This window comes from Pygocentrus nattereri, chromosome 27 (genome assembly GCF_015220715.1).
Source record: "Pygocentrus nattereri isolate fPygNat1 chromosome 27, fPygNat1.pri, whole genome shotgun sequence".
Taxonomy (NCBI): domain Eukaryota; kingdom Metazoa; phylum Chordata; class Actinopteri; order Characiformes; family Serrasalmidae; genus Pygocentrus; species Pygocentrus nattereri.
In genome coordinates, this window is record NC_051237.1 from 16,861,234 (window position 1) to 16,880,967 (window position 19,734).

The following is a 19,734-nucleotide window of genomic DNA, read 5'->3' on the forward strand; positions in this document are numbered from 1 at the left end:
TGTAGTAAAAGGAGGTCACAAAGCCACAAGTGCTGCAGCTGCGTGTGGAGGCCTGGGCCAAAGAGACGATCCACACAAGTGCCAGCACACTTCCAGCACAGAGCCATCTGTCAACGGGCCAGCATGGAGCTCCATCTGAAAGCACAGCGTCGTTTACACAGAGTCAAAGTTCCTCCTGGATCACCACGGATAAAGGATGAACTTTTCTTTACAGTCCAGCAATCTGAACTATATCTCATGTACAAACTATACCATACAGCACAATGGGAAATACGTCACTGTTGTTGTTTATTCTCAGTTGTGTAGGTGGGGAGACGAAAGCTCTGTAGACACTCTCTGGATTTAAACATGAACAACTTTATTTCAAATTAACAAGATAGTGTTAAAGCCCCGTGAGAGTCCCGAAGGTGGGATCCCCCACTTGTAAAAGCTGCCTATGCTTTATATATGGTGAATGGCCACAGAAACACACACACATCCACACATTCCCATAAGGAAATATCTGGAAAAGCTTATTCTAACGCAATCAGAGACCCCCGGCAAACACTGTTCTTATAACATCGGCATGCTTATTCTATACATTAGCTCCCTCTTTTGAGGGAGGGGGCGAGAGAGGCCCTCAACAGAGCACACACGCGTTAACAGAGGAAAAGAGAGCCTAACAACAGATATAAAAATATAAACAATATAACAAATACAAGACGAGTGTAAAGACACCTCACTGTCATAACAAAGCCTTCAAAAAGTACCTCCAAAATGGTTACTTTACAGTAGAAATAAAAATCTTTACTAGAATGTGCATTAATGTAATGAGAGTCCAGCCATTTCTACTGGTTCATTCTTCATGAAATGTTCACACGATGTACAGGGCAGTTGTCGCTTTCAAACGGTATAAAATAAATAAAGAAAGAAATAAATAAAAGCGAAACCAAAAACTGGGGACCCACTGATGAGTCCTTAGGCTGTTTTTACAAGGTGAAACTTTCATGCAACTTTAGTTGCTTTAAATCTACATGAAACTTCACCGAACAGCAGATCAAAATAGCAATAACACATCACACAATCATGCCGAGTGGCATGTGTTCAAATCATTGCTTTCACAAGATCAGTGGACGCGAAAAATGGGAAAAGAAAGTTTAGTGGTTGAAAAGGAGACCTTGATGTCGATGACAGCTGTAAGAAACACATCAATTTATTTAGGCTTTAGTGGAGTAAGTGACTTTGATTTTGAATTGATTTGTGAAACTGCTTAGCTGCATAAATGATCTTGAGGTAACTCACAGCATGCAACTAGTTCCATGAAAGGTTAATTGTGTAAAGCTAACACTTTAAGAAGCATGTCACAGCTTACAACATTGCCTGTGAAGTCTTCTGATGGTCTATTCATAAGTGGCTTATTCTCACAAACATGAAAAATGTTGAGATCCAACTTGAGAAAAATAAAAGGAAAAGTCTTTTTTAATACACAGTGTTGCCTGTTAGAGTGATCAGAAATAAGACCGGGTGATTTATTTAACCCTTGTGTGTTTAAAATATCACATGTGGCCAGCGTAGGGATCTCCTTTAGCAGCCGTAGTCAGTCAGCAGCCTGTGCATGTTGTCCACCCTCACACACACATGCACACATATACACATACAGAAACACACACTCACAGCAGGCCATGCAGAAGGAGAACGGAGTTAAGGGACACTGCACATCCCGTCTTTTATTCCCTGCAGGTTCACCCCAGCACCACATGTGTTATATAAATCTGTAGGGGCTGTGCAGTGTGAGGTCACTGAAAATGTGTCGCATACGTTCTCCACAGAAAAAGAGCAAAGGCCAAAGAATCTGACGTTGATATAATAATAAATCGCATCATTTTTTTCTTTTGGTAAACAGTGAAAATGGGTCCCACAGACCCGAGCACAATACAAGGGTTAATTTAGATTAGATTTGATAGAAACACTTCAGTGACCAATGACTCTCATTACCAGAACACAGTAAGATTTCAAAATAAATGTGCAAATAATGTTTTTTTGTTTAACACGTTCTCTTCTCAGTATCTATATGCTGTTGTTTAAGTTATTTAAGGCTAATGATTAAAAAATAAACATATTTAGTTTTCAAAATATATTAATTTGCTAATTTATCTCATTACTGCAACACACTGACAGCCATTGAGGTTCTTCTTTTTACTCATACCACATAACATTTTGTTATATACAACATAGAAGTCAGAATTTCGGCAAAAAGGGCAAAAAAAACTATATAGAAAAATACTAATAATTTTTTGATGTACCATGTAGCGCTCCAATTGATTACATGAATGTATTCTGAGCTGCATGACAACTGACGCTCAAAGATTTATGTTTTGAGGCAATTTGTTTTGAGAATGTCCCAGGTACGAGGATATATGCAGCTTTCATTTACAGTGTTTCTACAGCACTGACACCAAAACAGCAGCTCTGCTCCACTGCCATTTCAGGAGCACAGCTCCAACAACAAATTATTTTGTCATAGAGTACAGTAATGTGAACAAATGGTGTAAATTATGCAGCAGTCATGCTGACAGGAAGAGAAATAATCTAATTTTCCAAACATATATATGCAAATGTGGAACCAGCCCACTTTCTGTAGTTTTCATAAATTCAGTGCATATATTTTAGTGCCCTATTTTTAGCAGATTTCACCTTGAAATAAGTGCAGTACAGGTGAAAGGAAAGGAATCCTAAGAAATTCAGCCTGCATAATTATTCCCCCCTGGTGAGACATAATGTGCTGTTCTATTAGCTCATTCTTTGTAAGATGCTTCCACCTGCTTACTGTAGAACACCATATTAAAAAATATATAATACTAAAAAAAATAACAGATGTCTTTGCCCATTGCCTACAGCAGAAACTCACTGATGTATCTTGTCACCTTCTGGAGATTTGATTTTCCTGAGTTTCGATTCCAGCCATACTAGCTCTTTGACAGCGGGAGCTGTTACAATTTCACTGTAAAATTGAACGTATGTAGGTCTGATGAGATGCATTCACCATGTGTGATGGAATGCATCTAATAAAAAATGGTTCACAGTGAATCCCACACAGTCACGTTTCTCTTGGTTTGATTCACCAGAAGAAAATGACTGCTATATTTTATGCTACCCTCTTCCCAAAGCAGAGGGGCTGATTCCAGTTCAGTGGTGCATCTTGTCCAGATAGTGCTCTCACCTGCTAGAACACAGCAATGAAGGATAGAACACATCACTCATTAACTACCCCAAGCCATACATTTCAATGTAGTTAGATGTAGTACTGATTGCCAGCAATACCAAAGACATGGTGAAAACAAAGTTCTCTCCTGCAGCTCACTGAAATAAGAGGAGACATTCTGTCAGATATGCAGATTATAAACACAGTAGTGCTTGTAAATAGAAGAGGATATTTTTATGGTTTCAGTCTGATGAAAAGTTTTGTTTTGCAGAGAAACACTGGAATTGTCTTCTGATGCTGATATCCGATATTTTTAAGACCAGTAGCACCTAAATGTTTGTCTTGAACTGCAGATTTAAAAAGTGTAATAAATCAGCACGTATATATATACATATATATATATATATATATATATATATATATATATATATATATATATATATATATATATATATATGAGTTACGCATATAAGAGTACAACGACTTTGATTTAACCCACAAATCTAGGGCTCAAGTGAATTTCCCTGATTTACTTTCACTAAACTCAGCATGGTTTTTGCCCTTGTAGGTGAACATCAATCCCTTTTCAGGGATTCTGCAGTATTCATTAGAAGGCTACAATTCAGTCCATCTCCCTCCAGCTCTTTGTCAGGCTCACAGAACATTAATATTGCACTGAATGGGGAAGTGTATGCCTATAATCACCCATAGTCATTTGCAGACCAAGCAGTGGGAGTGTTTGACTGATGGGGCTTTTTGAAGAGGACTGAGTTAAGTCCACCCCACCACCACCACCACCACCCCCTCCCCCTTTTGCTGGGCCACAGCGCTTTATAGAGCTTCATCACACACCCGCATAACGCTGATCCTTTTTCTGCGCTTGTCTCAACAGTGGCTTCAGAAGTGCAAAGAATCACAGTCTTCTCTCCCTTTCTGAAACCAGACTTTGTGTCATAACGCTAATTAATGCTTATTTATATGTTTTGGTTATTTTTTGATCGCGCGTATGTGCACTTTTTTTCTAATTATAAGGTGCAATCCTGCATCTACAGCTATGGCAGCGTGCTATCTGTGAAATAGAGATCACCGTGTTGACTGCCAGCCATCGACACAGCCATCCACCTGAGCTGCTGCTGTACACAGCCACCTACCTGTCAGCATTTCTGCTGGCAGGAAATTAACTGATAATTATTCCAGGAGGAGGCAGGAGGGAAGAAAAGGAGAGATCTCTGTTTAAAGAGGGATGAATGATCTACCTGCCAGAGCCCTCTCCCTCTCTGTTTCCGCTTAAATTCATTAACATTTAGAGCAGTAATTTTATTCAAAAGACGGAAGCTAATGTCCGCACCTCTTTCATCCTGAGCATCCTCTGGGAATTGTGCGGCCATGCTGGTAATGGACAGAATGACGAATGCTTTTTAACACATGGGATACTGTACTGCACAGTGAAGCGGGGTACGCAGTCCACACATTGCTCATACTGTAAAAAAATGTGTGGTGTTCAGCGTGAGTGTGGGAGAAGGTCACAACAGCAACCATCATCTTTTTAATTATCCATCAGCTGAAGCGCGGTGCCCCCTGACTGCCTACCCAAACAAAGGTTTTCTAAGAATCTATAAAAAAATCATGATATAACCACTTTTTCACAGCAGCAGAGGGTGTGCATCAAGGAGGCTGTGTAACTAGGGATTGTCACGATATTGGACAGGCGCACAAGTCTTTATTTACAAGAGCCCCATGACATTTGTGTCCATCTCTGCTGCTCTGAACAAGTCATCAATATTCAGTCATGTGTTTTGTGTGTATGTGCATTTTACTATATGTACAAACCGAATTGTGCATTACTGTGATTTTATCACAGGGAAGGGCATTTCGTAGGCATGACACGAAGCAGATTTCCTAAATATACCTGCTCTGTTGGTGGTCCTGACCATCAATGAATGGGGTAAAGGGGATCTAACAAAATATGCAGAGGTAAAGATGGACTATAGTCAACTAAATGCACCTATATGTTAAAGGGACCTGACAAAATAGCTAAACCATAGACACATGACAGCCTTTTTATTTATAGACTCCCATTTTCAGAGGAACATACGTCCTTTGCAATGACGGCCTGAAATCCCACTCACACCACCAAATGCTGGGTGTCTTCCCTGATGATGGTCTACCACTCCTGTTATGCGGTGCTTAGCAGTTTCTGCTTGTTTCAGGAGGTTTGCCTTCAGTCTTGTCTTCGCAGATAGCAAAATGCATGCTGAGCGAAATTCAGACTGGGTGAGTGGCTGTGTCAATCAAACATATCCACCTTGAAGGCTCTCAAAAAAGTTCACTGTTTAGCTGTATGTTTTGAGCCATTATCCTGCTGCAAGGTGAGGCACCATACACTGTGTTTTGAGGCAGTTAAGAGGCTTCAGAATTTATCTTGCTGCTGCAGTGATCAATGAAGATAAGTGATCCAGCTCCACTGAATTCTCATACCACAGTGTTTCAACAGTGTGGTAATTTGCTTTGGATCTTGATCAAATCCCTTTTTTTTCCACACTTTTTCGTCTTCGAGTAAAACGATATACTATATTGCCAAAAGTATTTGCTCGTCTGCATTCACACGCATATGAACTTGAGTGACATCCCATTCTTAATCCATAGGGTTTAATACGATGTAGCCCCACAATTTGCAGCTATAACAGCTTCAACTCTTCTGGGAAGGCTTTGCACAAGGGTTAGGGGTGTGTTTATGGGAACAAGAAGGAATCTAACTTCTTGTTCTTGAACAAGAAGGAATCTAATTCATCCCAAAGTTGCTCTATCGGGTTGAGGTCAGGACTCTGTGCAGGCCAGTCAAGTTCTTCCACACCAAACTCGCTCATCCAAGTCTTTATGGACCTGCTTTGTGCACTGGTGGGCAGTCATGTTGGAACAGGAAGGGGCCGTCCCCAAACTCTTCCCACAAAGTTTTGAAATTGTCCAAAATCTCTTGGTGCTGAAGCTTTAAGAGTTCCTTTCACTGGAACTAAGGGGCCGAGCCCAACTCCTTAAAAACAACACCACACCATGATCCCCCCTCCACCAAACTTTACACTTGGCACAGTGCAGTCAGAAGTACTGTTCTCCTGGTAACTGCCAAACCCAGACTAGTCCATCGTAAGTGTGATTGGTCACTCCAGAGAACACGTCTCCACTGCTCATGCTTTACACCACTGCACATTCGATGCTTTGTATTGCGCTTGGTGCTGCAAGGCTTGGATGCAGCTGCTCGGCCATGGAAACCCATTCCATGAAGCTCTCTACGCTGTTCTTGAGCTGATCTGAAGACCACATGAAGTTTGGAGGTCTATAGTGATTGACTCTGCAGAAAGTTGGTGCCCTCTGCACACTCTGCGCCTCAGATTCTGCTGACCGCGTGATGTCATTTTACATGGTCTACCACTTTGTGGCTGAGCTGCTGTTGTTCCCAAACAAGTCCACTTTGTTATAATCCCACTGACAGTTGACTGTGGAATATTTAGTAGTGAGGAAATTTCACGACTGGACTTGCTGCACAGGTGGCGTCCGATCACGGTACCACGCTGGAATTCACTGAGCTCCTGAGAGCGACCCATTCTTTCACTAATGTCTGTAGAAGCAGTCTGCAGGCCTAGGGGCTCGGCTTTATACACCTGTGGTCATGGAAGTGATTGGAACACCTGAATTCAATGATTTGGATGCGTGAGTGAAGACTTATGGCAATATAGTGTATAAGCCAATCTTTGTCTTTATCTGTCCAACAGACTTTGTTTAGGAACTCTACAGGATTCCTAAGTACATTAAGTTTAACCAGCCTTTTCTGTTCTGTGTCTAACTGATTTATTCTCATATTTTCAGCCTGCGATGCTTTACTGACATCAGTTCTCCTTTGTTTCTCATGTTGACAGACAACATCAAATGATTACAGATACAAGTACTACATCAAGATTGGGATAAAGGGCTGTAGTCCCTACATGGACATTCAATTAATGTTTACTTAAAGCTAGCATTCTGCACTTTAATCTCATAGTCATTTGTCTTATTTCAAATCCAATGTGCTGGAGTCAAAACACCAAAAACGGTCAGTATCCAATTACTAATAGAGCACATAGTATTATTGTATAAATATTACTAAGCTTGTGGTTTGATACAGTAAACTGGGAAATCACTTCTGGGCTATCTAGCTTTTTCTGTGATATCAGTCTTGTTTTGAGGTGAAACAGTGGTCAGCAAAAACCATGTAGTATTGCCATGGAAACAGCAGCGCAGCTAACCAGGTGAAGCTGTTCATGTAACTGGAGTGCCAGGAAACTCAAGGACTTTGTCACGGAGGAAAATGGATTCATAGTATAATGCGCTCTGTGTTCTCTGTAGCTACACTGATGCCAATGTTCATGGAGTTAAGGTGAACTGCTTAGAGACTGCTCAAAGCATCGGTACGACTGTTGCCATGGAGATATAAAGGAAATATACACAGTTATCTTATTAAGACGCAGCAGCATCACTGTAATTTCCTGTAGAGTAAAACTGCTGTTCTGTATTAGTGTTATTTAAATGAGGAGGTCACCCAGAAGCACCTCTGAACCCTGATAGATGTGTTTTGGATGATTTCTAGATGTACCAAGCAGTATATATATATATATATATATATATATATATATATATATATATATATATATCAATGCCTGCAGTTTCAAGATCTTTCTGTTTTCAATCCAGCAGTGAATGCTTTGCAAAAATGATCATTAGATTTTTCCCTTCATGTAAGCTAATTTTTTTGTTAACATCAACTTCCTTAAAACATCATTTTTGGGAACATAAGACGTTAAAAAAAACCAAAGACCTACTTTTACTTACAAAGGCCAGCATATTCCCACGGTGATTTGATTCATTCTCTTCCTTGTGGTTCGTAATTTTGGGGCTGGAGATGCAACAAACCGCTCCAGTTTCTGACTGTTCTCAAACTAAATTACATCAGTGGAAAAACGCCTACAGTCATCTTTGTTTTGGATACAGTAGCTGGTTAGTTTGCTCAGTAACATTAGCAATATGAGGCGTGCTGTAGATCGTGGAGATGGTTCATTGAGAGCACAAATCACATATTCTAGTAGGACACAGAGGGTTTTGCAAATGATGGCTACAAGATGGTGCTGACACTGAAAGTGAGGCAGTACAAAAAACTCTTTGAGGGCCTGTAATGATCACTTCAGGGAATTACCAGGGGAATAGTCTGAAAATGGGAGTTACACTCTTTGGAAATAAGTTTGTTCTTAAGGAACATTATGCCAAGATTTGGCCTTCATTCTCTTCGCCACACAACAGCAAGTTAGTGAGCGGTGATACAGGCAGGAACGTACAGTATGTCAGAGTAGTACTCAGCACGGCACAGCAGATGAATACACTTGAGCGACTGAAGAGTGCAAAAAGGTTTCTGTGCACCAAGTGTGTAATATGTATTTTTCCACTGAATGGAGATGTATGGGAATTTATACACCACAGTTTTATTTAAATTATGTAAGCAATTCATATAAAACTGTCTGAGGTGTCAGTAGGTACTTCAAATGTGAAATAAGATGAAGATGAAGACCTTCAAGAGTTTTTGCTCAAACAGATTAGAATTATTACAAAGTGCTGATGATAATTACCCTGCTTTCATCACCGCTTCTAACTCAGGCCATGTTTTTGATGAACAGCATTATAGCCCGTCGCTTTTTGACGCAGTTTTAATTCTGCTCAATCTACTAACCAGGAGCACTCTCAGCAGATGATTGGGTTGATTGAAAGTTTACTCCATGGTAATGAGCCTCTAGTATCTAACAGAGCCCAAAAGATTGGCAGCCCTGAGCTGGCTGTCACTGGAGGGACGGAGCTAGACAAACAGAGGCTCTCGGCTGAATTAATTACAGTGTCGTTTGCTGTCGCCTCTTCGCTAAGCTACTCCTCACCCGGACCACATTCGCAGTCGCTGATGGGGAACGTGTGCGGTGTGGTATTATGTTTAAACTGCAGCTTAAGAGAGGAAAGCTATTGATTCAGTTGGCCCACTTTTCTGTATAGTAATGGGATTGCTTTTGGGGCCGACAGCACACCTCAAGCCACTCTGTTGAATGCTCATTATTTCACTTCCTGGATCAGTTTATATAGTTTATCCAGGTTCATTGTCTTTTTCTTTTTTTATTTATTTATTTTTTCGTCCAGGCAGTGGCTGCATGTACTTTTACTCAATAAAACACTTGAGGGGGTCCGAGGTAGCCACATCAACTCGGTGTTTTGAAATAGCATTATATAAGAGCAGTACATCTGTTTCTTTGTGGTTCCACACTTTTTTTATAGACATACACATAAACCACTTCCTCGGCCTGGCCTGGCCTGGCATGCTCCCTTTGTATAACCCTGCTTTAAAACAATGCTTTTCTCAATGGCCCAGAGGGCTAGCAGTCAGCAGTTACACAGTAAACACCTTAATGGCTTTGCTCAAGTGAAGCCAGTGAGGTGCTGCCTCTCTTTACAACTACAGCTGGCACACTTCTTGAGCTCGATTCCACAATTCTATAACATTGACCTTCTTCATGAATCAAGGTGATGCATTTGCATGTTGATAATGCATATTTTACATTCTTCTAATGATCTCTTTAAAGGCCCTACATCAAGGAAAACAGACTTTTTCTTACTTATTTGAAATGACAGAGTGTGAAGTAATACGGAAACACTGTTATGGTCTCAAAACGCAGTCCATACAGTCCATATAAGGAAACTACGCTGCAAAAATTCATTGTTTTAGGTGATGTCACAAAACCAAACTCATTTACATGTATCCACCTATTCAGCCTACAGCAATGTACCTCTGTCCATTCGTACTGAAGTTAAAAGGAGTGTTTCAGAGTAGGCTTGGGTGATAGAGCAATGTTATATTTCATCAACGATAGACAAGTTAACCACAGGCAATAATCACCATGTTGGGAAAGACAACAGAGTACTAGGGGACAAATTTACCATTAAAAAGCTTGCTAAATGCTTTCTGTTAGGGCGACTGGGGTCTCATGTTCCTTTAAGAAATGTAAAGGTGCCCCAGTGGTGAGGCTGCTTAATAAACAACTAATTTGATACAATCTGTCGATTATTGAAACAAATAATCAATTATTTGGACTATGAATCATTCAAATACCAAATAACAAATTTTACATTTCGTTTGAGGTTGTTTTTATGCATTTGCTAACTAAAAATGAAGACAATGAAGATTCAAAAACTCACTGTTTTAATGAACTTACTGCTAATACAAAACATAAATAAAACAATATTTTCAAAGTTTAAATCCAAGAATGAGCAAAGTATCAGCAATAAAATACGACAAAACTAAATCATTCTTCTTTAAATTAAGTAAGTAAAAGTCTAAATTTTCATTTTAATGTTAAACAGCACATTCTGTGCTTTGTGACCTGTGTAGACAGACAGCACCTAATCTAATTTTATACTAATATTAAAACCTTATTCTCTCCTCATACTGCTCTTTTGTTATTGTTTGCTATCTGGTGTTAACCAGAGGAGGATGGGTTCCCCTTTTGAGTCTTGCTTCCTCTCAAGGTTTCTTCCTCTTGCTTTTAGAGAGTTTTTTCCTGCCACTGTTGCCATTGGTGATACTCATGGGGGATTTTTCCATAAAGCTGCTTTGCCACAACACCTGCTGTAAAAAGGCCCATATAAATAAACTTTGACATGACTTGTTGCAGCTAAATGCTACAAGTCATCATCTCTTCGTGCTCATGTGAACTCTCACTCTCCTCTGAGTGCAGATATTCCCCGCGGCAGATAAGAAGCGCTCTGACGGAGTGGATGGTAAGGTGGTGAATGTTTGTCGCAAACTTCTCTATTAACAGTTAAATTTGAATTGTTTTGTGTAAACAATTCATTTCAGCGGTAACTCTTCATCCAGTTACCCTGTATGTTCTACCTCCTACAACTGCGAGTGCGTGTTTGCAGAAAACTGTTTGCAAATGCTCTCCTCTGTTCGCCGAATTCGAACAATGTGTTTCCTCTTCAGATGCTCCATCATGGAGGATGTGCTTCCGTGCCAGCTAAGGTCAGCCTTACAAATAGTACAACTTACAACCATTTTTTCTGAGTATAGTGTGAAATGTTCCCAACACTTTTGAGAATTTTGTTCTTGAGACTGACAAAGCGCTTTTGTTAAGTCCCCAGTAAGCGGTAATTGTCAAAACATTCCTAGTGATGCTGTTACCAACTAATCAGCTATTAAATCAGTTGCCAACTAATTTGGTTGTTGATTTTAGTCAAATAATCATTTCACTCCTACCCAGTAGTCAGTTTTTTTCTGTTTGTAGGAGGGAGACAGAGAGAGAGAAAGGCATATGTTAAAACACTGACTGTTATTTCTCTGTGCTACAGACTGTACCACTAAGCTTCACCTATGACTCTTCACCTTCTTCTTATTTTAATCTACACTAAATTGAACTTCAATACACAGAACTCAAAAACAAATGCCAACACGCTTTGGAACTTCAGCTTCACTGTGACTCACTGCAGTAAAACAACCAAGTTAAAGTGAGAAGATATATTACTGAGGCCTGTTGTAAGGCCTTAAAAACCTTTAAGATTTAAAAAATTTGCAGGATTTTCTGTGCAGCGTAAGTGTCCCACTCTGAAAACCAGAGTGACACCGCTATAATGGAAAATGTCATGCATGTAGGTACGGCTTTGGAAATCACTTGCAGTTTTAGAGCATTATTAGCATGAAAGTTGCCATGAACCTGCACCAGAAGAAGCACACGAACGCATATGCTGCCAGTAACATCCCTTAAAATGACAAGTGTTAAGTGTGGTAGTTTTTCAATATTATTTCTATTATTATGTACATTTTCTTAAAGATTTTCAATAAAACAGTTAATGTTAAAAAATTAACTAAAAACACAGTAGAAAGTAAGCTACAGCAGGTGGGGGAGGGGGGGGGGCTATGCTATATAATCGATAATCGCTATTTGTAAACTAGAAAATACTGTCATCATTACTTTTAGATATTGTCCAGGTCTATTTCAAGGTGCTTTCAGAACAAGACACAATACGGGGCAGCCAATCAAAACAGAGCTCCTAAAGGTCCAGTGTCCAACAGAGCTTTGTAAATGTCCTGTTTAAAAAACACCTACTAAACCTGGCAACTAACAGATGAGCTGTATCACACGTTTTGAGCAAGAAAATCCAAAATATGCTAGATATGCTTGGAAACCACTGTTTTAAGGGAAAAAGAGAGCCTAGAAAATGGTCATGTCAAAAATATGGTACATACAACCACACAAATGTTGTGTATAAACACCAAGGGGAAATAGCAGTAAGGACAGGGCCTGTTGAACTTGTCCATTTATATACATTTAGGCCACAAATCTTATTCATATTTTTAAAGGCTTCCTTCAAACCATCTTAACATCTTTGAAAAACTAATAATCATTTGTTGCTCTGTTTAGTGCTTTGTTTGCTCTTTCCTTTAAAAATTGCCCATTACTGATTACTTAAATAATGGTCAGAATCAGTCGATGGCTTGATGACTTAAATAATGGATAATGAAAGCCCTAATTACTGCCCCCCACCCACCCCCCCCCCCCCCAAAAAAAAACCCTCCCTATGCTGTGAGATTGTAGAGCCCTCAGAAGACAGTGTGTTACCACTCTCCCCACCCCACCCCGCACCAAAAGGAGAAGCGGTCAGCATGTTCCAGCACTCTGCTGTGCCTAAACACACCCCCCCAGAGAGAGAGTGCACTCACACACTCTACCCGTTAACACTCACTCCCCCCTCACCTCTCAAGCATCAATGTGTGCATACACATATCACACATACACACCCATGCGCAAACCAAAGGGTGTGCACTGCCCGAGTGCTTCTCCCTGGATATGCCCATGACAGCTATTGTTAAGTGACCAATTTGTTTTTCTTTCACAGAAAAACCTTTCATTCAGTCTCAGAGGGTGAAAAATAAAGAGATGCACTTTCCGTCTTGTGACTGCTGTTGAATGACAAAGCATGATGCTTTCTGGTTTTGTCAACATGTGCATTCAGACTTCATCTGCTCAGTACCAACGAGCCAAGGCAGTAAGATATCCAAGACATGTTTGAATTGTACAATAATCTGACATAGTGAGGGTTAAATTGTTTGTTGTCTTTTAGAAATCGAGTGTAGAATAGCAGACAACCAATTCAGGTATTTACCAAAAAAAAAAGCTCACTTACACTGTTGGAATTATTCAATAAATGTCAAACCATCTATCTAACAACAAACTAAACAGTGCTGCTAACCAGGAGGGAGGAGCTGGTTAGTATTAGGTTAGCTAGTATGATAACAGCTCTGCTTACCACCGAATAGGTTAAATTAGGCTAACTAATGCACCACTGATATGATTTTAGATGATGACTCAAATCTGAGGCCATGAGGTCAAGCAACTAAGATTAGCAATCAGTCTGTAGATCTGAACAGTGCCACACACCACAGAACAGGTTTCATTCCGATTAACTGGTGCTCCACTGACACAAGTGTAGACAAAGCCAACAAGAGCAAGCCAAAGTGCCACACACAACAGTACAGGCTCAGTTCCAGCTAATGGATGTTAAAATAACATTCATTTATAGGATAAGGGCTCACGTCTAAGAGCGTAACTTCGAGCGACTGGTGTTGGAGTGACAGTTAAAATCAAATGTGGTGGGCGTAGTTGTTAGTTGATGCTGAGCCGCTGCCATCAGTTTTTCTGAGGTATTTCCTGGCATTGTGACACCACCCATTGGTGAGCCACCCCTAACTACCCCGCTCCCTCACCCTGACAAAAATTGTAAACTGAATTATGTTTATTTGGCCACTTACTATATAGACAACAGACAACATGAAATGCTGAACATCAGCCTGAGAGGTATAAAGCTCCTTAGCAATAGTGTTCTCTTGAGTGATGGAGCACCACTGAATACCTTAGGGATCTCTCTGAATGGCTTTTGTGAGCCAGAGCTAATCATCCACCATCAGTACCTGACCTCATTAATGTACTTGTGGCTGCATGCAATCAGATCCTGACAGCAGTGGTGTAAAGCCAAGAAGAAAGAATGGATGAGCAGTGGTCTACAAACTTGTGGAGAGTGTATTTCACTTTGCCAAATACTGACACATTGGACATGACAATGATAACATCCAATTAGCCATTAAGGCTTCTCCAATGATTATTCCATTTCCAATATTCCGGTCACACACAAATCAGAGCAGGTATAAATAAACACAAAGGCACATGATACAGTATCTACTGCAGTCATTCCAGCTCAAGACCAAGACAGCTTCTTTACAAGGCACTCAAGGAAGGCAGCAGTGACAGAGGCAGCTGGTAATCATTAGAATATTACATTTAGGCATAGTCAGTCAAGCGTACTGATTTGCCCATCCTGTATGCAATGAGAAAACTCAGCTGAGGGAAATCCACTAGCACCATGGTAACACAGACACATGCCACAAGACTGCATTCGTACAGATGGACTGAAGTTTACAGAACAGCACTTTTAACCACTGAGGCCTAATATTTATCCATATAAACCACCACGCATAACCTGCAAGTCAAACCCAGGCCGGCAGCATTTAAACCTTTCTGGCTGGGTTGATGGGGAACACTCGGGAGGTGTGTACAGTGGAAGCATCAGCACCACGAGCAGCTTGTTATCACGGTGATTAGAGTCCAGCTTACGCATGCATTTGCCAGCATGCTTCTGAGTGTGTTTGTGAAAGAGAGAGAGAGAAAGAAGCGAGAGCGAGAGAGCATCTCTGTGTGTATTAGTCAGCCGCTGAGCCCGTGGTAATTACCACCCCAGCGCGTTAAATGATCACTGTAGATGTAAGTGGCGCCGCAGCCCACCGGACATGCCAAAAATGGCCTGCTGTAACAACTTCCCCCTGAGCTAGGGCCAAGTCAAGCAGCCTAGGATCTGCACACCTCATGAATAGCCATGGGACCTCGCAGCTGCCTCTCCGCTGTGAATAAGCTCCAGCTGCTTCTATTGGTTACTCAAAGTGGCGAGTGTTCTCCAAGCAGCATGGATGGAGAGTGGCTCAGAAGCCGTCAGTTCGGTGGAAATTCAAGTGTACACACTTATTCTCCTATATGTAGTCGACCAGCCAAGACACCGAAGTTTGCTTCTTTAGATTTACTCTGAAGCTATGAGGCTAATGCAGCTACTAATGGATGCTTATAACTCATTAGTAAGCACTATGCAGACTAAATGCCTAAAATAACAAAGGAGGAGTGTCTTCTTAAATCGCATGAAATATTGTCATCAGCATAGCTGAAGACAGTAGAAGCTATTTGAGATTACTTGAACACTCAAGTTTTGGAGGCAAGTGTATAATGCTTTGTGCATGCAGTTTGCACAGTGCCAATTTTGGCGAGATATAAGCTTCTATTTCTTGTCGCTCCTGCACAGATCTAAAGACGCAAACTTCAGACATCAAATATGTCTCGGCTGATCAACTGCATTTAGGCAACGGGGAAAAAGGTGTACATGTTTTCCACAGAACTACGGATCAAAAGCGCATAGAAAGAGATGGTGCTGGTACTCACGCATGTTGTTAGCTGTGGTCCTGGCCTGCATGCTCTCGTAGGGCTGTCCATGCACAGCCAGACTCTCCTCGCGCTCCAGGAGCTCTCCCGGAGCCGTCTGCCGCATCACCTGCGCCAGTGCTCTGTGGAGACACCCACAACTTTCATTGCCCTGAGCTGTAAACCCGCTGCTTTGATGGCTTTGGGGTTCGACACATTGGAGATCAATCACTGCACTGCTTTCCCAATGTGTTTTTAATGGCACTGTCGTAAAGCCCTGTCAGATTTTGAAGTCTCCTTTCATGAGCATGATAGATGTCTGCTGAACAGTAGGGTGCTGCACTCTCATAAGCACAGCAGTGCCTCTGAAATGACAAGCCATGCATGACATAGTGAGTATTAATCATAGCACATGCTCACAAGGGGATGTGAGAAACCTCAGAGTGCCTGAAAATAATTAAAATGATAAAATCTGGAACAGGTGAAGCATTAAAAGTGCAGTTTTAAAAGGCTAAAAACTGCTAAGAAATAGGTACCTTAGTTGAGGGAGAGGGGACTGCAGATTGTATATGACGACAAGCTTGCAGCTGGGAAGACTGGCTAAAGTAAAAGCAGACATAAAAACCTCAGACTAAATGACCTTGAGCTCCAGCTGTCGTCGTGGTGGAACTGAAGGCTTTTCCAATTCGTTCTAATGTTTGGTGTGCATGCTCAACAAGGGATGTACAGTGACACAGGAATCATATCGGTATCAGCAGATGTTTGCTTAAAACAAAAATATCGAAATCAGACAGATGTTTAGATTTGACCAGTATTTCAAACCATTATTTGATTATGGACTAGAGTATTTTTCTACGCTATATATGCAGAATGGTCATGCAACACTGGGTTTCTGCACTAAAACATCTGCATTCCATTCACTTTACTGCATTTATAACCTTACAGAAATTAATGTTACAGTTCACTTGAGCCAGCCGAGGAGATTATGGTCCCAATTTCTATACAGGGTTGAAATGAACCTGGGGAGAGCATCGGTGTGCGAGAGTTTGGGTGGCTTGAGGTAATATAATAGTATACACACATTTCCAAGCTCATCTTGGTATTCTTTCCATTTAATTGCATATTCAAATTAGGCATTTATGGTTTGTAATTGGAACAACAGAAGCTGGCATCGCATCTCATAACACAAAGTGTGTCCTAGTTTACATATAACAAAAAATGTGGACTTTATTACACTGGAATTTTTCAAAATGGGACAAAATATACTTGGGTGACTGTCAATACACATTTTTTGAAATTGGGGGGTACAGATTTTTAAACATGAACATGGAAAAGGTCAGCGTCGGCCTACGATTCCCATATCGGTGCATCCCTAATCTCAAGCAGGTTTTCATGCCAAACTTTCCCGAAAATTAGATTTGAACCCATCGGCTATCGGAACAAATTTAACGTTTGATTTAGCTGCAGATGTTGGCAGGCCAGTGGCTATGTTGCATTCGCCACAGTGTGTGTGTGTGTGTGTGTGTGTGTGTGTGTGTGTGTGTGTGTGTGTGTTCTCGCCATCTCTGTTTACATCTCAAGCAATGACCTATTTGTGGAATTGGGGAAAAAGTTCAGATGCTGACACACATATGCTGAGGCTCAGGGCAACTTCATGTGCCAATTAAGATCTAGGTTACTTGATCTGACACCGATATACACAACCTCAGAGCAGAAATCAGAAATGACCGACGAGCTGTCTTTTACTGTAGCGGCTCGCGCAGTGCAGGCGTGTTCCATCAGTGAAAAGAATCCCATGGATGGTGAACGGATTCTGACCCAACCAAGCCCCCCACCTTTTCCAGCACTCTTGGCCACCTGCAGGAACCCAAGCACTGTGTCCTTTCTTTCTTGTTCCACTACAGCCTGAGGTCAAGCCTAAGACAAGAGTGCGCTGTTACTGGGTCACACGTACCTGGACATGTTTTCCCTGTGAGGTCGATGCGCCTTCTCCAGCCCGAGTTTGGTGAAAATTCCAACCAGGGCCATGATAGCGACTACTCCACATATGACATAGACGATCATGTTGGTTTTATCCTTGGTGGGGTCGTGCGTGGGGTCGTTCTTTTTGGGCGGCGGTCTGCCCGTCATGGACCACGGCGGGGTGTCGTAGTTCTTGCAGGTGGTCTGGTCGAGCCGCGAGGTTTTGAATTCGCAGCAGAAGCGGAAGCCACAGGTGCCGCAGCAGTACACGTAGCTGCCTGTGCGGCACACGAACGGCGGGTCCCACTGACCCATCACGTCGTAATAGCCGCGGCACCTGTCCTCAATGTGCGGCTCGTCGGGCGCTCCGTTCCTCCCGTCCCTGGACTCGTTGGAGCCCGAAGCCATGAGCGGACCGTCCGGACTCTTACCGGGCTCTCCGCCCGCGTCGCACACCAGAACTTTCATCAGAAAGTAGCCGAGCAGCAGCCCCGCGCTTTTCATCCTCTCCTCACCTCCGCGTCCTCTTCGCGCGCCTTCAACGTTGGACTGGAACGGAGCTCATGAAGTGGCGCGAGGCTCGCTCGCCACGAGTGGACCAGCGCCATGCGCCGCTGTTGGCATGTTTGGTTAACACTTCGACTGTCGAATGCTCGGATATCAAATACTCGGCTCTCCGACGAGGCAGCGCTGAAAAACGGCTTCGCTCGAGTCACAGGTGAAGCCGAACTCCACACGCCCGCATCCCTTCGCTCGGCGCCACTCGCTCGTTGTGCGCTCCAGCGCTCTGTGGCGCGTTATTGTTTCCCACCCGCATTCAGACAAGCCCCGCCCCCCGCGCAAGAGGATTGGCTAGCGGTCCGTACTCACAAACAATCTCGCCAGCGCGACGAGGAACCAGCCAATCCTGGGCAGGGGAGGTGGGGCCTGTCTGAATACGGGTGGGAAAAACACTCACACTGAACATCTCACCGAATGCGTAATGCTGACAGAGGAGGAGAGAGACCCGAGTGTGGGTAGGTGCGAGTTGGAGAAAAGCGAGAAACACACGCGCACACACGCACCCACAACGCTCGTATGTGTGCGTAAGCGGTGTATTCAGTCTTAAATAAACGTGTTGCCCTTTAACGAAAGGCTGTTCCTCTAATAATCCGACCATAAGTTCACTTTACAGTGTCCAGCAGAGCGCTTCTGATTCTGGATGGTCAGTCTGAAAAGGTTTGTTTCGTCAGGCTTGTTTTAGGCGTAATCCATGCATATCACAAGGTGACAGGTTAGATCAGAATTAGCCCCTGAAAAAACCTGCCTCCAAAGTAAGATTTAGCACTTTCACTCTGAAAAAAATATTCTTCAAGCGTTCTTTAGTAAATGAAACCGTTCTTTTTAGAACCATTTGATATAGAATCGCTTAAAACTTCTTTACATGGTGAAATGGTTCTTCAGATCGACGAACAACGCGTCGTATATGGTTTTACGTAGGACATTATTGGACATGTTTTAATACAGCACCAAAAAGAGTCCTTCTAAGCTTGACATCATAACAATAGCAGAACCCTATGTGTTATATAGAACCCTTTTCAAAAGTAGTTCTATGTAGAAACATATACAACATTGTCCATTAATCTGAAGAACCTTTCCACCATGCAAAGAACACTTAAAGCATGCAAATGGTCCTTTAAGTGTTCTTGGTTCTACATGGAACCATTATCTTTACCAAAGAACCCAGGATGAGCCATCTCTTTTAGGAGTGTAGGTCTCAATTGGCCACATAGAACAGAGCATGAAAAGAACACCTTTTTATATCAAGCACTTTTATTCTGCTAGTTACAAAATCAAAAGCCCTGCTTGAGCTGGATTAGTTTCACTTGGGAAGGCTCTGTCATTTAATTGGTTACCAACAAGATCGGTGATTATCAAGGGCGGATTTAGTGATTGCAGGCCTCTGGGCAAACAACAGGAATGGGACCCCCAGGTTACATATTTTTAAATTAAGCTAAGAATCTGGGCTCCCGAGCATCT

At 42.0% G+C, this 19,734-nt stretch overlaps 1 protein-coding gene across 1 annotated transcript in view; it reads right to left on the reverse strand.

Moving 5' to 3' along the window:
- The window catches only part of shisa9b (shisa family member 9b), a 44,175-nt gene extending 25,956 nt beyond the window's left edge, over positions 1-18,219 (reverse strand). Inside the window, exons 1-2 of the mRNA XM_017719027.2 lie at positions 17,708-18,219; positions 15,775-15,896 (exon numbers count right to left, since the gene is read on the reverse strand). Of these exons, the coding sequence (XP_017574516.1) occupies positions 15,775-15,896; positions 17,708-18,219 (634 nt within the window). The remainder of the gene's footprint in view (positions 1-15,774; positions 15,897-17,707) is intronic.
- Positions 18,220-19,734: the final 1,515 nt, after the last annotated feature.